General features: G+C 38.2%; 1 protein-coding gene across 7 annotated transcripts in view; it reads left to right on the top strand.

Moving 5' to 3' along the window:
* Positions 1-17,326, top strand: part of LOC117342022 (disks large homolog 2-like) — a 264,368-nt gene that overhangs the window by 234,293 nt on the left and 12,749 nt on the right. For 6 of the 7 annotated variants that reach the window (XM_033903973.1, XM_033903975.1, XM_033903977.1 and 3 more), the window contains 6 exons: positions 2,920-3,022; positions 3,449-3,625; positions 6,455-6,518; positions 7,451-7,574; positions 8,208-8,213; positions 14,589-14,615. In XM_033903973.1, the coding sequence (XP_033759864.1) occupies positions 2,920-3,022; positions 3,449-3,625; positions 6,455-6,518; positions 7,451-7,574; positions 8,208-8,213; positions 14,589-14,615 (501 nt within the window). The remainder of the gene's footprint in view (positions 1-2,919; positions 3,023-3,448; positions 3,626-6,454; positions 6,519-7,450; positions 7,575-8,207; positions 8,214-14,588; positions 14,616-17,326) is intronic. The other variant, XM_033903974.1, reaches the window with a different exon arrangement.

Below are 17,326 nucleotides of genomic sequence, written 5' to 3' on the forward strand. Positions count from 1 at the left end.
TGTGGAGGCAATGCATATATAATAAATTAATATATATAATATGTAATAATAATCTTCGGAATATTGGCAGTAAACAATGGCTGAAATATCATGGCATGATAGGTTTACAATATAAACATTATTGAATGGTTAGGTGACCTGACATACTGTCAGACTGGTCACTGTCTCTAGAATATTATAATTGGTCTCTAGGATATACAGTGAAGGTAATCTAGACCCAAACTAGGGGAAAGATAATCTAGTTAAAGCTAGATTTTAAATCTAGTTAATTGAGCCAATCTTTACCAAAACTCTGGTAGCCAATCTAAATGTTAGTAGGATCATGTCCCTGTTGACCCTGAGCCTAAATACTTGGGATTGCTTTCCTTCACAGTAGAGTTACACCGAAATACACACAAAACAGCCGACTGGGGACCATATATTTACTTTGAATAACACATAGTAATTGACCATGAATGTTCTGTAAGGCACCCTTGGGTCACAGGGTCTGTGATCCTGTGTAGAGGGTAAGAACAGCCCCCTGGGGACTGGGAACTGAATTTTTTTTATGTCTATATTGCATAGAGGTAGGCTGTCTGTACCCGGACAGTGATGTGGTCTGTTAGGACAGTGATGTGATCTGTTAGGACAGTGATGTGGTCTGTTAGGACAGTGATGTGGTCTGTTAGGACAGTGATGTGGTCTGTTAGGACAGTGATGTGGTCTGTTAGGACAGTGATGTGGTCTGTTAGGACAGTGATGTGGTCTGTTAGGACAGTGATGTGGTCTGTTAGGACAGTGATGTGGATCTGTTAGGACAGTGATGTGATCTGTTAGGACAGTGATGTGGTCTGTTAGGACAGTGATGTGGTCTGTTAGGACAGTGATGTGATCTGTTAGGACAGTGATGTGATCTGTTAGGACAGTGATGTGGTCTGTTAGGACAGTGATGTGGTCTGTTAGGACAGTGATGTGGTCTGTTAGGACAGTGATGTGGTCTGTTAGGACAGTGATGTGGTCTGTTAGGACAGTGATGTGATCTGTTAGGACAGTGATGTGATCTGTTAGGACAGTGATGTGGTCTGTTAGGACAGTGATGTGGTCTGTTAGGACAGTGATGTGATCTGTTAGGACAGTGATGTGGTCTGTTAGGACAGTGATGTGATCTGTTAGGACAGTGATGTGGGCTGTTAGGACAGTGATGTGGTCTGTTAGGACAGTGATGTGATCTGTTAGGACAGTGATGTGGTCTGTTAGGACAGTGATGTGGTCTGTTAGGACAGTGATGCGGTCTGTTAGGACAGTGATGCGGTCTGTTAGGACAGTGATGTGGTCTGTTAGGACAGTGATGTGGTCTGTTAGGACAGTGATGTGGTCTGTTAGGACAGTGATGTGGTCTGTTTGGACAGTGATGTGGTCTGTTAGGACAGTGATGTGGTCTGTTAGGACGTGATGTGGTCTGTTAGGACGTGATGTGGTCTGTTAGGACGTGATGTGGTCTGTTAGGACAGTGATGTGGTCTGTTAGGACAGTGATGTGGTCTGTTAGGACAGTGATGTGATCTGTTAGGACAGTGATGTGGTCTGTTAGGACGTGATGTGGTCTGTTAGGACGTGATGTGGTCTGTTAGGACAGTGATGTGGTCTGTTAGGACAGTGATGTGGTCTGTTAGGACAGTGATGTGGTCTGTTAGGACAGTGATGTGGTCTGTTAGGACAGTGATGTGGTCTGTTAGGACAGTGATGTGGTCTGTTAGGACAGTGATGTGGTCTGTTAGGACAGTGATGTGGTCTGTTAGGACAGTGATGTAGTCTGTTAGGACAGTGATGTGGTCTGTTAGGACAGTGATGTGGTCTGTTAGGACAGTGATGTGATCTGTTAGGACAGTGATGTGGTCTGTTAGGACAGTGATGTGGTCTGTTAGGACAGTGATGTGGTCTGTTAGGACAGTGATGTAGTCTGTTAGGACAGTGATGTAGTCTGTTAGGACAGTGATGTGGTCTGTTAGCGGTGTGTGGGACAGTGATGTGGTCTGTTAGGACAGTGATGTGGTCTGTTAGGACAGTGATGTGGTCTGTTAGGACAGTGATGTGGTCTGTTAGGACAGTGATGTGGTCTGTTAGGACAGTGATGTGATCTGTTAGGACAGTGATTTGGTCTGTTAGGACAGTGATGTGGTCTGTTAGGACAGTGATGTGGTCTGTTAGGACAGTGATGTGGTCTGTTAGGACAGTGATGTGATCTGTTAGGACAGTGATGTGGTCTGTTAGGACAGTGATGTGGTCTGTTAGGACAGTGATGTGGTCTGTTAGGACAGTGATGTGGTCTGTTAGGACAGTGATGTGATCTGTTAGTGGTGTGTGATTCTGTGGTGAGATCAATGGCTTCTGTCTGATCTGGTGTGAAGGAAGTTACAGAAGCCATCGTACAGTAATGGTTCTGTGTGTGTCTGTAATTTCCCTGAAGACGTAAATAAACACACAAACACTGTAACTGACCAATAGTCTGATAGCCCAGCTAAAGTACACGTAATATTTAGCTGTAAATATATTTTAGACATTGTGAAAACATTTTATTTGAAAATGTATTAGAAATAAATTGAAGATTTCTCTGTTCAAGAGTGTGAATATATGCTGTACAATAAAGTACTGATTTCTATGTTAGATTGTGTAAGACTACAGAATATAATTATGGGATGTCTGAGAGAATGCTGATGTTGACACGGAGGAGTGTGATAGAAGGACGAACCATTGTACAGGCGATAGGAGAAATCATTAACTGTAAACAACTGCCAGTCTGTACCACTTCCCTCACGTGAATACAGAACGTGCTGAGTAAATACTGAATAGAAAGAAATGTTTGGATATGAGGACACTTAAATATAGATATATCCCCTCCGATATTAGAAGCCTGACACTGCATGTTTTTGATGTACTTCAGAATATAACCGATTTGAAGCCAAGATTCAGGATTTACGGGAACAAATGATGAACACAAGCACAGGAAGCTTACGAACAACACAGAAACGAACACTTTATGTGAGGTATGTAGTCTTAAAGTGAAAGTAGAAGTGTGTATTTATAAACACCTTCCTGGAATTTTATAGCAATTTTATACACCTAGCTATATACAGTATATATGTGGGAGTAGTTATGATGAAAGCCACCAGCCCACACAGATACAGTACCGTTATTTTTCATTACTCTTATTTTCAGGAATAGATATTTTCCACATTTTTCATCAAATAACTGATTTTCAAACATTTAGATTCATAAAAACTGTAATAAATGCTTGATCCATAATTATTTCTAGACCACTATTGAAAAACAGGAAACTTATGTCCCACTTCACAAGTTAATCTAGCTATATACCTAACACTACTATGTGATAAATGATATTATAGTTATGGAATATCAAAGTAGTTTCATCTGATTTTGTCTAAACTACTTCTCTGATGTTTGTGTTGAAGAGCTTTGTTCGACTACGACCCTTCAAAAGACAGTGGTCTACCTAGTAAAGGACTACCATTCCGGTACGGAGATATCCTACATGTAACGAATGCTAGTGATGATGAGTGGTGGCAGGCCAAGCGTGTCACGCCCGACGGGGAAGAGGAGGGCATGGGCATCATTCCCAGTAAAAAACGGTTAGTCTCTTATCTTACTCTACTAACAAGTACAGGTAACCAAACATCTGTCTCTACCATCGTGTACAGGTAACCAAACATCTGTCTCTACCACCGTATACAGGTAACATAACCAAACATCTGTCTCTACCACCGTGTACAGGTAACATAACCAAACATCTGTCTCTACTACTGTATACAGGTAACATAACCAAACATCTGTCTCTACCACCGTGTACAGGTAACATAACCAAACATCTGTCTCTACTACTGTATACAGGTAACATAACCAAACATCTGTCTCTACCACCATGTACAGGTAACATAACCAAACATCTGTCTCTACTACTGTATACAGGTAACATAACCAAACATCTGTCTCTACCACCGTGTACAGGTAACATAACCAAACATCTGTCTCTACTACTGTATACAGGTAACATAACCAAACATCTGTCTCTACCACCGTGTACAGGTAACCAAACATCTGTCTCTACCACTGTGTACAGGTAACATAACCAAACATCTGTCTCTACCACTGTGTACAGGTAACCAAACATCTGTCTCTACCACTGTGTACAGGTAACATAACCAAACATCTGTCTCTACCACCGTGTACAGGTAACATAACCAAACATCTGTCTCTACCACCGTATACAGGTAACCAAACATCTGTCTCTACCACCGTGTACAGGTAACATAACCAAACATCTGTCTCTACCACCGTGTACAGGTAACATAACCAAACATCTGTCTCTACCACCGTGTACAGGTAACATAACCAAACATCTGTCTCTACCACCGTGTACAGGTAACATAACCAAACATCTGTCTCTACCACCGTGTACAGGTAACATAACCAAACATCTGTCTCTACCACTGTGTACAGGTAACATAACCAAACATCTGTCTCTACCACTGTGTACAGGTAACATAACCAAACATCTGTCTCTACTACTGTATACAGGTAACATAACCAAACATCTGTCTCTACCACCGTGTACAGGTAACATAACCAAACATCTGTCTCTACCACTGTGTACAGGTAACATTACCAAACATCTGTCTCTACCACCGTGTACAGGTAACATAACCAAACATCTGTCTCTACTACTGTATACAGGTAACATAACCAAACATCTGTCTCTACCACCGTGTACAGGTAACATAACCAAACATCTGTCTCTACCACTGTATACAGGTAACATAACCAAACATCTGTCTCTACCACCGTGTACAGGTAACATAACCAAACATCTGTCTCTACCACCGTGTACAGGTAACATAACCAAACATCTGTCTCTACCACTGTGTACAGGTAACATAACCAAACATCTGTCTCTACCACCATGTACAGGTAAAATAACCAAACATCTGTCTCTACCACCATGTACAGGTAACATAACCAAACATATGTCTCTACCACTGTATACAGGTAACATAACCAAACATCTGTCTCTACCACTGTATACAGGTAACATAACCAAACATCTGTCTCTACCACCATGTACAGGTAACATAACCAAACATCATTTTGGCAAAACAACAATAAAATCTGTACTTAAGATACAGAAATTGTTTACCTTTGATTCAAGCCGATATTATTATGGTAGAAACAGGTCACACAACTCGTGATTTTTGGATATGGAATTCACACTCATCTAAGTTATTTTTTTAAAAGTTACAAAAGTCACTCACTAAAGCTTGTGTCTTTTCTAACTTTAAAAAAATAACTTACTCGTAGTGAAATAAATTCCATTTCCAACAACCAGTCGTTGTGTAACCTCTATATTCAGTTGATTGCAAAGTTTTGAGCATCGGTATGCGACATGCTACCCCTGATAATTAGCGGTACTGTTTATGCATTAGTCGATCAATAAATGGATCAATACCTGAAAGTCAAAATATAAACTGATTCGCAATGCTACAAAATGATGTTAAATCTCACATTTCTATGACGGGGTTTGTGTATCTGCAGATTTATCTAGTTAAGTTTCAACTTTGCTGACATCAGCTGCAATAGAGAATTTACATAATTGAGCCTTGAGTTGTTGTATAGAAACTTGGCATATGATTTGCTGGAACAGAAGATTCTGATATTCGATTAATAGCCCCTGTCTGAGATAGAGCTACCCCAGATTTATAACGAAAACTAATAACATGTTTACCAGGAACAAGTCGACTGGGAGAGGGGCAGACTTCACCTTCAGCCAGGAGAATATTTCCCCGCCTTCTTGTCACAAAATAATGATCAGTGTTTAAGAAAGCAGTTTGTATAGACATGAGGCAGATAAATGGCTCGTCCCTCCCCAGACTTACAAGCCTGAAAGTCAATACTGCAGTATGGTGTCGGTGCAGGTCGGCTGCCATGCAGATTCTCTCTATTGGCCCACTGCATCAGTGTTATATTGACACTAGAGACCGGTAACAGCAGTCTTAAGGTCCCACAATCCAGATTTACTGGGACCTTGGCCAGCGCTTGTTGATAAAGATCAGGGCTCACTTGAAATCTTTGATGTTTACTGCAGAGCTCATTGGGCAGGCATCACTGGAGGCTCATGGCACAAGTTTACTGTGCCATTCATCTGATTAAACTTAGCACTTAATGCAGACCTTATTGAAACACTTTGAACAGGTGACCCAGAGCTCATTGGAGCAGGTAACCCAGAGCTTATTGAAGCACTTGAAGCAGTGCTCATTGGAACATCAGTTCAGTGTGTTGGTATGGCAACAAAAATAATTTCAATTGCTCAGTATTTTTGAAAGAACATTGTCATAGAGGCCAGAGACTTATAGATATTGACCTTATACGTTGATATATAGAAGGACCATGTCTGTTTCCTGTTACAGTGTGGATCGAAAGGAAAGGGCACGGCTAAAAAATGTGAAATTTACAGGAAAAACAAGTGAAAAGGTAAGAACATTGTTGTTATTCTATATTTAAGGGCCTATTGTTCAATCTACAGGTGTAATAACAAATAACAATACCAATATTCTAAGTTGAATTTCCTTTGATATTTCAGTTTATTTATGTTATCTTGGTGTTGGTAATAAATTAGACTTGTGTTAAAGTGCTTTATCATCACCTCTATTCATTTAGATAGTTTTACAAAAAAATAACGCTTAAATCTAGTAAATAAATCTTCCTGACAGCAAAGGTGGGCAACGGATCATAAATTCTGTTCATCATTTCCGGAGCATATTTTAAAAACTTTTTAAGATAGATTTTCAAAACTTTCTACACACATCATTCGAGTGGTCTACTGTGGCTTTCTGCTATGGAGGAGTTTTTAGTTTCAAATTAAACCATTCAAAATAAACAGAACTTTCTGCATACAACAGCTGCTGTGGAGGAATTTTCAGTTTTTATATCTTCATGGTTACCATGGACACAAATAATCGAAATCTCTTGAGCCAATCACCAAACTGTTCAATATAACTTCACATAACTTTCTACACACATCTATCATATGGTCTAGTAGTAGTGGCTATTAAAACCCGTGCCATGAAACTTCCTACACATGTCAGTGGAGAGGAGTTTTCAGTTTGTATTTATACTACTTGGTTACCATAAAAACAGTCAAAGTCACTGATTCCAGTATTTCTGAAACATGTCTCCAAAACCATTTGAAATAATTCATTTCTTAATATTTTAATGAGTAAATATATATGCATTTGCACATTAGAGTGTCACATAGCATTGGTCATTTGATTATTTTTGGATAAACAGTACATTAAGGAAAATAATTTAAATAAATTGAAGCATGTCAATTTGTCATATGGTAAGCCATTTTTTTTCTGATAAAATTGAAATTTGCGATCATTAAAAAATTCTCTCTGTTCCAGTCAAATGGTAGCTTACAGGCAGCTGCTAATGAAAAGAAAAAGAAAAATTTCTCATTCACAAAAAAATTCCCATTCATGAAGAGTAAAGACCAAAGTGGAAGTGAAGAAGTCAGTGCAGATGAACGTGAGTTATCTTCCCCTGTGTTTTGCAAAGTTCAAATTCTCGAACACAGAATTTTTGAATTCTTATATATAAACATTTTTAATGTTGACAGAATAGTTTCAAAAATGAAGATAAATAAAATAGTGTCATACTATAAAAGATGAAATGTTATTTGTTTGATGACGATATGTTTTTGTAGTTGTATAGTATGGCATGTTTTAGAGAATTTTATAAGTGTCCATTGGAATTGTAAACCACCCATTGTATATATAAAATAAGACAATATAAAGAAAGAGAAAATTGTCTACTAGAAATTTTGTTTACTACTGACTTAAGCTTTCCTTTAGAAAAAACAGATCTTTCATCAGTTGTAAATGTCATTTGTCAAATTGTGAAAGCTCCGATTTGTCAAAATAAATGTTTTAACTAATACATAAGCTTCATTCCACCTATATATGCGTCGTTCTTTGCCAAATTTTGTTATGATTTGAATAAACCACATTTCAATACGAAACATCATTTTGAAATTCCTGAACAAGGTTGGTTTACAGTTTCCTGTAGGAGAGGCTATTATAACTCCAAATTATAAAACAGATTTGTTTTCCTGGTGGCGATCATAATTACTGTTGATTTTGTTTTTATCCAAACATGCAGCGGAGGGTAATATTTTTGTCTTATTTCTGCTAATCAGCTTATTTTTTAACACTTTCAATCATTCCGATTGCTTATCTCCCTTTAAACCTGACGATGAACACAGCTCTTTATTTTGGCAGATGACCATATCAAATTACCTAATACCTCATCATATAACCAATCTGCTTCAAAAATTTTCAGTAATTTGCAATTTGTTTTCTCTTGATTTCCTTGGCTTCTCTTGCTTGTCCTAATGTATCCCAGAAGTTGTGTTTTCACGAGAAGCTAACGATCGTGTCTCTGTATTGATCCTTCTGTATTTAATCACTGCTTACTGTCATGCCGTTGGACTCCTGATTAGGGGTCATTCTCTTCCATAATTCACTTCACAAAAGATTGCAACTTATGATTTTATCTAAACCCCAAAAGCTTTAACTAACAAAACAAGTTTTAAGATATAAAGAGTAATAATGCTGTGTTGATTATAAGTTGTTACTAGGTCCCTGTGGGGTAATATTGTGGTGTTGATTATAAGTTGTTACTAGGTCCCTGTGGGGTAATATTGTGGTGTTGATTATAAGTTACTAGGTCCCTGTGGGGTAATATTGTGGTGTTGATTATAAGTCGTTACTAGGTCCCTGTGGGGTAATATTGTGGTGTTGATTATAAGTTGTTACTAGGTCCCTGTGGGGTAATATTGTGGTGTTGATTATAAGTTGTTACTAGGTCCCTGTGGGGTAATATTGTGGTGTTGATTATAAGTTACTAGGTCCCTGTGGGGTAATATTGTGGTGTTGATTATAAGTTGTTACTAGGTCCCTGTGGGGTAATATTGTGGTGTTGATTATAAGTTGTTACTAGGTCGCTGTGGGGTAATATTGTGGTGTTGATTATAAGTCGTTACTAGGTCCCTGTGGGGTAATATTGTGGTGTTGATTATAAGTCGTTACTAGGTCCCTGTGGGGTAATATTGTGGTGTTGATTATAAGCCATTACTAGGTCCCTGTGGGGTAATATTGTGGTGTTGATTATAAGTCATTACTAGGTCCCTGTGGGGTAATATTGTGGTGTTGATTATAAGTCGTTACTAGGTCCCTGTGGGGTAATAATGCTGTGTTGATTATAAGTCGTTACTAGGTCCCTGTGGGGTAATATTGTGGTGTTGATTATAAGTCGTTACTAGGTCCCTGTGGGGTAATATTGTGGTGTTGATTATAAGTCGTTACTAGGTCCCTGTGGGGTAATATTGTGGTGTTGATTATAAGTCGTTACTAGGTCCCTGTGGGGTAATATTGGGGTGTTGATTGTAAGTCATTACTAGGTCCCTGTGGGGTAATATTGTGGTGTTGATTATAAGTCATTACTAGGTCGCTGTGAGGTAATATTGTGGTGTTGATTATAAGTCATTACTAGGTCCCTGTGGGGTAATATTGTGGTGTTGATTATAAGTCATTACTAGGTCGCTGTGGGGTAATATTGTGGTGTTGATTATAAGTCATTACTAGGTCCCTGTGAGGTAATATTGTGGTGTTGATTATAAGTCATTACTAGGTCCCTGTGGGGTAATATTGTGGTGTTGATTATAAGTCATTACTAGGTCCCTGTGGGGTAATATTGTGGTGTTGATTATAAGTCATTACTAGGTCGCTGTGGGGTAATATTGTGGTGTTGATTATAAGTCATTACTAGGTCCCTGTGAGGTAATATTGTGGTGTTGATTATAAGTCATTACTAGGTCCCTGTGGGGTAATATTGTGGTGTTGATTATAAGTTGTTACTAGGTCCCTGTGGGGTAATATTGTGGTGTTGATTATAAGTCATTACTAGGTCCCTGTGGGGTAATATTGTGGTGTTGATTATAAGTTATTATTAGGTCCCTGTGGGGTAATATTGTGGTGTTGATTATAAGTTGTTACTAGTTCCCTGTGGGGTAATATTGTGGTGTTGATTATAAGTCATTACTAGGTCCCTGTGGGGTAATATTGTGGTGTTGATTATAAGTTATTATTAGGTCCCTGTGGGGTAATATTGTGGAGTTGATTATAAGTTACTAGGTCCCTGTGGGGTAATTTTGTGGTGTTGATTATAAGTTATTATTAGGTCCCTGTGGGGTAATATTGTGGTGTTGATTATAAGTTACTAGGTCCCTGTGGGGTAATATTGTGGTGTTGATTATAAGTTACTAGTTCCCTGTGGGAAATATTGTGGTGTTGATTATAAGTTACTAGTTCCCTGTGGGGTAATATTGTGGTGTTGATTATAAGTTACTAGTTCCCTGTGGGGTAATATTGTGGTGTTGATTATAAGTTATTATTAGGTCCCTGTGGGGTAATATTGTGGTGGTGATTATAAGCCATTACTAGGTCCCTGTGATGAAGGATTTGCATTAGGAATTATATACCAACACCATGATGAATGTTTCCTATCCAACAAACATTCATAAAACCATGTAAATGTTTAGCATCTAACAGACATTCACAAAACCATATAAAAGTTTCCCATCCAACAGACATTCACAACACCTTGATAAATGTTGCCCGGAGATTTTAGTTTTCCAGGAAAAATAGTAATTACGTGTGAAAAATCTCACTTGTTGACTTGTAGATAAGGAAAGATAAATAATTTGCTTGGTGTCCTTCAGGGAATGCATGTTCGCAATTAAATTGTTTCTGTTGTTTTATTTAACGTGTGTCAATTCTTCTCTTTCTATTGATTGTCTCCGCTTCAATCTTCCTGTTTCTGTATTTTATGTATCGTGTCTCGATCAGCTTCAATCTTCCTATTTCTGTATTTTTATGTATCGTGTCTCGATCAGCTTCAATCTTCCTGTTTCTGTATTTTTATGTATCGTGTCTCGATCAGCTTCAATCTTCCTGTTTCTGTATTTTATGTATCGTGTCTCGATCAGCTTCAATCTTCCTGTTTCTGCATTTTTATGTATCGTGTCTCGATCAGCTTCAATCTCCCTGTTTCTGTATTTTATGTATCGTGTCTCGATCAGCTTCAATCTTCCTGTTTCTGTATTTTTATGTATCGTGTCTCGATCAGCTTCAATCTTCCTGTTTCTGTATTTTTATGTATCGTGTCTCGATCAGCTTCAATCTTCCTGTTTCTGTATTTTATGTATCGTGTCTCGATCAGCTTCAATCTTCCTGTTTCTGTATTTTATGTATCATGTCTCGATCAGCTTCAATCTTCCTGTTTCTGTATTTTTATGTATCGTGTCTCGATCAGCTTCAATCTTCCTGTTTCTGTATTTTATGTATCGTGTCTCGATCAGCTTCAATCTTCCTGTTTCTGTATTTTACGTATCATGTCTCGATCAGCTTCAATCTTCCTGTTTCTGTATTTTATGTATCGTGTCTCGATCAGCTTCAATCTTCCTGTTTCTGTATTTTACGTATCATGTCTCGATCAGCTTCAATCTTCCTGTTTCTGTATTTTATGTATCGTGTCTCGATCAGCTTCAATCTTCCTGTTTCTGTATTTTATGTATCGTGTCTCGATCAGCTTCAATCTTCCTGTTTCTGTATTTTATGTATCATGTCTCGATCAGCTTCAATCTTCCTGTTTCTGTATTTTATGTATCGTGTCTCGATCAGCTTCAATCTTCCTGTTTCTGTATTTTATGTATCATGTCTCGATCAGCTTCAATCTTCCTGTTTCTGTATTTTTATGTATCGTGTCTCGATCAGCTTCAATCTTCCTGTTTCTGTATTTTATGTATCGTGTCTCGATCAGCTTCAATCTTCCTGTTTCTGTATTTTACGTATCATGTCTCGATCAGCTTCAATCTTCCTGTTTCTGTATTTTATGTATCATGTCTCGATCAGCTTCAATCCTCCTGTTTCATGTCTCGATCAGCTTCAATCTTCCTGTTTCTGTATTTTTCTGTATCGTGTCTCAGCGTCTTTTTTTCTGTATCGTTACAGCAGTAACATCCTTATACATTACCCTTGGCACAAAAAAATACAAAATTGCAAGTACAAGCTTCACAAGACATGCAGCTAAAATCTATTGTCCTTTTCCATGAGATAAATGTCCTGAATTTCCAGGGATGTCATCCACGTCCTTGTAATTTGTTTTATGTATTATTTTGTATTATTCAAACTAATGTTATACTCATCCCACTGTAACCATAGAAACTATCTTAAGAATTACTCATAAGAAATTGTGTGTCTACTTTGCCATCACCAAATCTTACTCCTCGTTTTCACTCACTGTGAGTTTAACAATGGTATAAATCTTTATTCTATCTATCTGTAAAGAAATGGTTTGTTAATTAATCAATTTAATCTCTTAATGCTTACCCAAAGTTGAATTTGTTATTTATCATAGTGTTAAATCTTTAAAATTCCATTTGAAAGTGCATTATTGAAACTTTATAGCTGCTAGATTAAAATTCTTAGAAGCCATTCCTTAAACTTCTACAACATCCCCAGTGATAGGGGACCACACCTCACACTATACAACATCCCCAGTGATAGGGGACCACACCTCACACTATACAACATCCCCAGTGATAGGGGACCACACCTCACACTATACAACATCCCCAGTGATAGGGGACCACACCTCACACTATACAACATCCCCAGTGATAGGGGACCACACCTCACACTATACAACATCCCCAGTGATAGGGGACCACACCTCACACTATACAACATCCCCAGTGATAGGGGACCACACCTCACACTATACAACATCCCCAGTGATAGGGGACCACACCTCACATTATACAACATCCCCAGTGATAGGGGACCACACCTCACACTATACAACATCCCCAGTGATAGGGGACCACACCTCACATTATACAACATCCCCAGTGATAGGGGACCACACCTCACACTATACAACATCCCCAGTGATAGGGGACCACACTATACAACATCCCCAGTGATAGGGGACCACACCTCACATTATACAACATCCCCAGTGATAGGGGACCACACTATACAACATCCCCAGTGATAGGGGACCACACCTCACATTATACAACATCCCCAGTGATAGGGGACCACACCTCACACTATACAACATCCCCAGTGATAGGGGACCACACCTTACACTATACAACATCCCCAGTGATAGGGGACCACACCTCACACTATACAACATCCCCAGTGATAGGGGACCACACCTCACATTATACAACATCCCCAGTGATAGGGGACCTGGACACTATACAACATCCCCAGTGATAGGGGACCACACCTCACACTATACAACATCCCCAGTGATAGGGGACCACACCTCACACTATACAACATCCCCAGTGATAGGGGACCACACTATACAACATCCCCAGTGATAGGGGACCACACTATACAACATCCCCAGTGATAGGGGACCACACTATACAACATCCCCAGTGATAGGGGACCACACCTCACACTATACAACATCCCCAGTGATAGGGGACCACACCTCACACTATACAACATCCCCAGTGATAGGGGACCACACCTCACATTATACAACATCCCCAGTGATAGGGGACCTGGACACTATACAACATCCCCAGTGATAGGGGACCACACCTCACACTATACAACATCCCCAGTGATAGGGGACCACACCTCACACTATACAACATCCCCAGTGATAGGGGACCACACTATACAACATCCCCAGTGATAGGGGACCACACTATACAACATCCTCAGCGATAGGCATCAACGTTATTTCACAAACAAGTTATATTTAATATCTTTAACATGCTTTTCTCCCTCTTCTTGTAGCTGAATGTTAATCTAAAATTCCAAAAACTTGTTAGGTATAAAATCCCAGGTTATAGGTGACAGTAAGTCACGTCTGATTGCTTCCAAAGTTTTGTCATTTACAACAACTGTAAATGCCATAGCTCAGCAATTCCAATGCTTCAATACATAAAAAGCTGTGTGATAAAAAAACTTGATAAATACAGAAGAAGCCATTAAACTACACTGATATAAACAGACTTTGATGTATTGTGATTTATTTATTGAAAACGTTTTTGCTGTAATGATCATTTTGGAATGCTGCATGTGAAAAAAAAGTGTTCAGAATCTATCAACAGGCAAAGCCTTCAGTCAGCTTGATCATGTGTTCAAATGTGAAACAGCAAAGATTTCAAAACTCACGGAGGCAAATAAAAAAGTCCTGTGTGATGAATTCTGAGGATGTGGTTGAAGTATGTGAATGATGGGTCAACTGCCTACAGTTATCTGTAAAATTACCAGTTTTGTTAGGACTGTGATATCATTACAACACTTAGGCTGATAAATATTGTGTTCGATTTGGTGAAATGTTTGTTGTTGACCTGTGGCTTGTTTTATTTGCGTACCTTTCCTCGTTAGTGCTGACAATAGCCTGCCTGTTTTTGATTGGGATTGTTTTGTTTTTTTCCCTGAACAGGTACAGCTGAGAGCGAAGCTAGTTTCCGTAAGTAAAGCACCCTAAACACCAAGATAAGAGTGTATGTTTAACTCATGGGTTTGGTATAGTTGGGGTCTTCCTGGAGTGGAGAAAACATCACATTACGTGGAAATACAGTCTTTAATCAGGCTTCAGTTTCACAAAAATAAACAAAGGGATTTTAAAAGGAAACTGTTTTGAAATTACAGTCCATGTAACATGTATAATTTAGCATCCAAATTTAGAAGACAATATTTGTATAATCCTATTTAACTTCATATTCCTTCCAATCGTGATGATGACAGTATAGTGAAGGGAGGTAATTCCTCATAGTGGAAATTCAAAGTATTTTTTCGACAAGATATTCATATGTGATTTGTCACTTTATTACTTTTTAAAAAAATGCATAGAATTATGGAAATGAGATACAAACAATGGTTTGATATTTATTTGTTTATTGATATGAAGTCTGGTTCACATGGTTTGTAACAGTGAGTTATTCCCCTTTTGAGGAAGACATGGTTCTCATTGACAACCAATAGATCATATATATATATATATATCACATTTTCTGTTATACTGGTTCTAAAGTATCTTTGTTTCCTAATGATGTACAGTGAAATTAGAGGTCATAGGTTTTATATGGGCTTATAAAGACGTGTGTTATAGGACCGTAACAACATTTCAAGATTGATATAACACTGGATTACCATGTTCATCTACACCTTTTATTTCATATTATTTTGTTGTATCACTGGTCGTTATTTTCGTTTCATATTTAAAGAAATCTTCTCCGTATTTCTATTTTAATTTCGAAACATGTTGAAATATGAGCTACTATGTCCAGGACAGGATATGATTGAGGGTGCTTTGCTTATGTTGTACTGTCATCACCTTGTAGTCATGACCATTGTTGTCTCCCATAGTTAGCTCTCTAGATTATTTAATTATTTTTATTTTGGTTATTTCACATTATTTTTGGTTGAATTTTAAATATGCAAATTACTTTCGTTGAAGGAAGATAATTACTAGTTCTGACTGCCATTGAAAAGAAAAGTATGATTGTTTGGTATTGGAAAAATATATCTATGAAAGAATCTCTTGGAAATGTGAAAAGTGAGAGTTTTTAGACAACAGTCAGAATTTTCTTAAGATAGCTTAGTAAAAAGGAAACTTTCATAAAATTAGAAATAATTTTCAAAAAATGGAAACATAATTATCAGAAATGTTCATGTGATTTTTAGCCCACCATCATCAGATGGTAGGCTATTCAAATCGCCTTGCGTCCGTGGTCCGTGGTCCGTCCGTCCGTCCCTCCCTCCCTCCGTCCCTCCCTCCGTCCGTCCGTAAACAATTCTTGTTATTGCTATTTCTGAGAAAGTGCGGAAGGGATCTTTCTCAAATTTCATGTGTAAGTTCCCCTTGGTGCCTAGTTATGCATATTGCATTTTGGGACCGATCGGAAAACAACATGGCCGACAGGCAGCCATCTTGGATTTTGACAATTGAAGTTTGTTATCGCTATTTCTGAGAAAGTACTGAAGGGATCTTTCTCAAATTTCATATGTAGGTTCCCCTTGGTGCTTAGTTCTGCATATTGCATTTTGGGACCGATCTGGAAACAACATGGCCGACAGGCATCCATCTTGAATTTTGACAATTGAAGTTTGTTATCGCTATTTCTGAGAAAGTACTGAAGGGATCTTTCTCAAATTTCATATGTAGGTTCCCCTTGGTAACTTGTTACACATATTCCATTTTTGTACCAGTTTGAAAACAACATGGCCGACAGGCAGCCATCTTGGATTTTGACAATTGAAGTTTGTTATCGCTATTTCTGAGAAAGTACTGAAGGGATCTGTCTCAAATTTCATATGTAGGTTCCCCTTTGTGCCTTGTGATGCATATTGCATTTTCGTACCAGTTGGAAAACAACATGGGCGACAGGCAGCCATCTTGGATTTTGACAATTGAAGTTTGTTATCGCTATTTCTCATAAAGTACTTAAGGGATCTTTCTCAAATTTCATATGTAGGTTCCCCTTGGTGCCTCGTATTGCATTTTGGGACCAGTCTGTCTTCAAAACAATCTGGCAAACAAACAGCCATTATTGCTAAATCTCAAATTTCTTATATAGCTAGGATTCCTTTGTTCTAAAAGGACTAGAGGGATGTTTCTCAATTTGCACAGATTAGTAAAATGAAGGGAAAAGTAGGGAAAAGATCAATCTGACATAGAACGTATGAAGATCATTCAATGGTGGGCGCCAAGATCCCTCTGGGATCTCTTGGTTTATTTTGAATTCAGTTTGTAATAGAATGGTGGAATCACAGTACTAACGTTAGAGTTCTGCGTTTAATGTGATGGTGTGCTGTTTGTTTTAGAGTTCCTTGTTGTTAATTTCTTTAGAAAGAGCCCTGTTTATTATTTTATTTGTACCAAAGGTGATTTTTTTTTTTTTCCAAGAGTGATTTTGATCGAGAATTTGTGATGCGAGATTTTCCTTTAATTTTCTGTGTCTCTACAACAAATGCTTCAAATATATTTTTACCAGTGACAGTTTTAATACAGAAGTATACATGTAGCATAAAAATCTCACTTCAGGAGGTGTTATTAATTGTTTATGGTCAAGTGTGTACATTTAATTGTGGTACATCTGATGGTTCAGTTGGGAAAGGGGTAAATGGAATCATTAACCTTAAGGTTCGGTTGGGAAAGGGGTAAATGGAATCATTAAC

Source organism: Pecten maximus, chromosome 14, assembly GCF_902652985.1.
Source record: "Pecten maximus chromosome 14, xPecMax1.1, whole genome shotgun sequence".
NCBI classification, from domain to species: domain Eukaryota; kingdom Metazoa; phylum Mollusca; class Bivalvia; order Pectinida; family Pectinidae; genus Pecten; species Pecten maximus.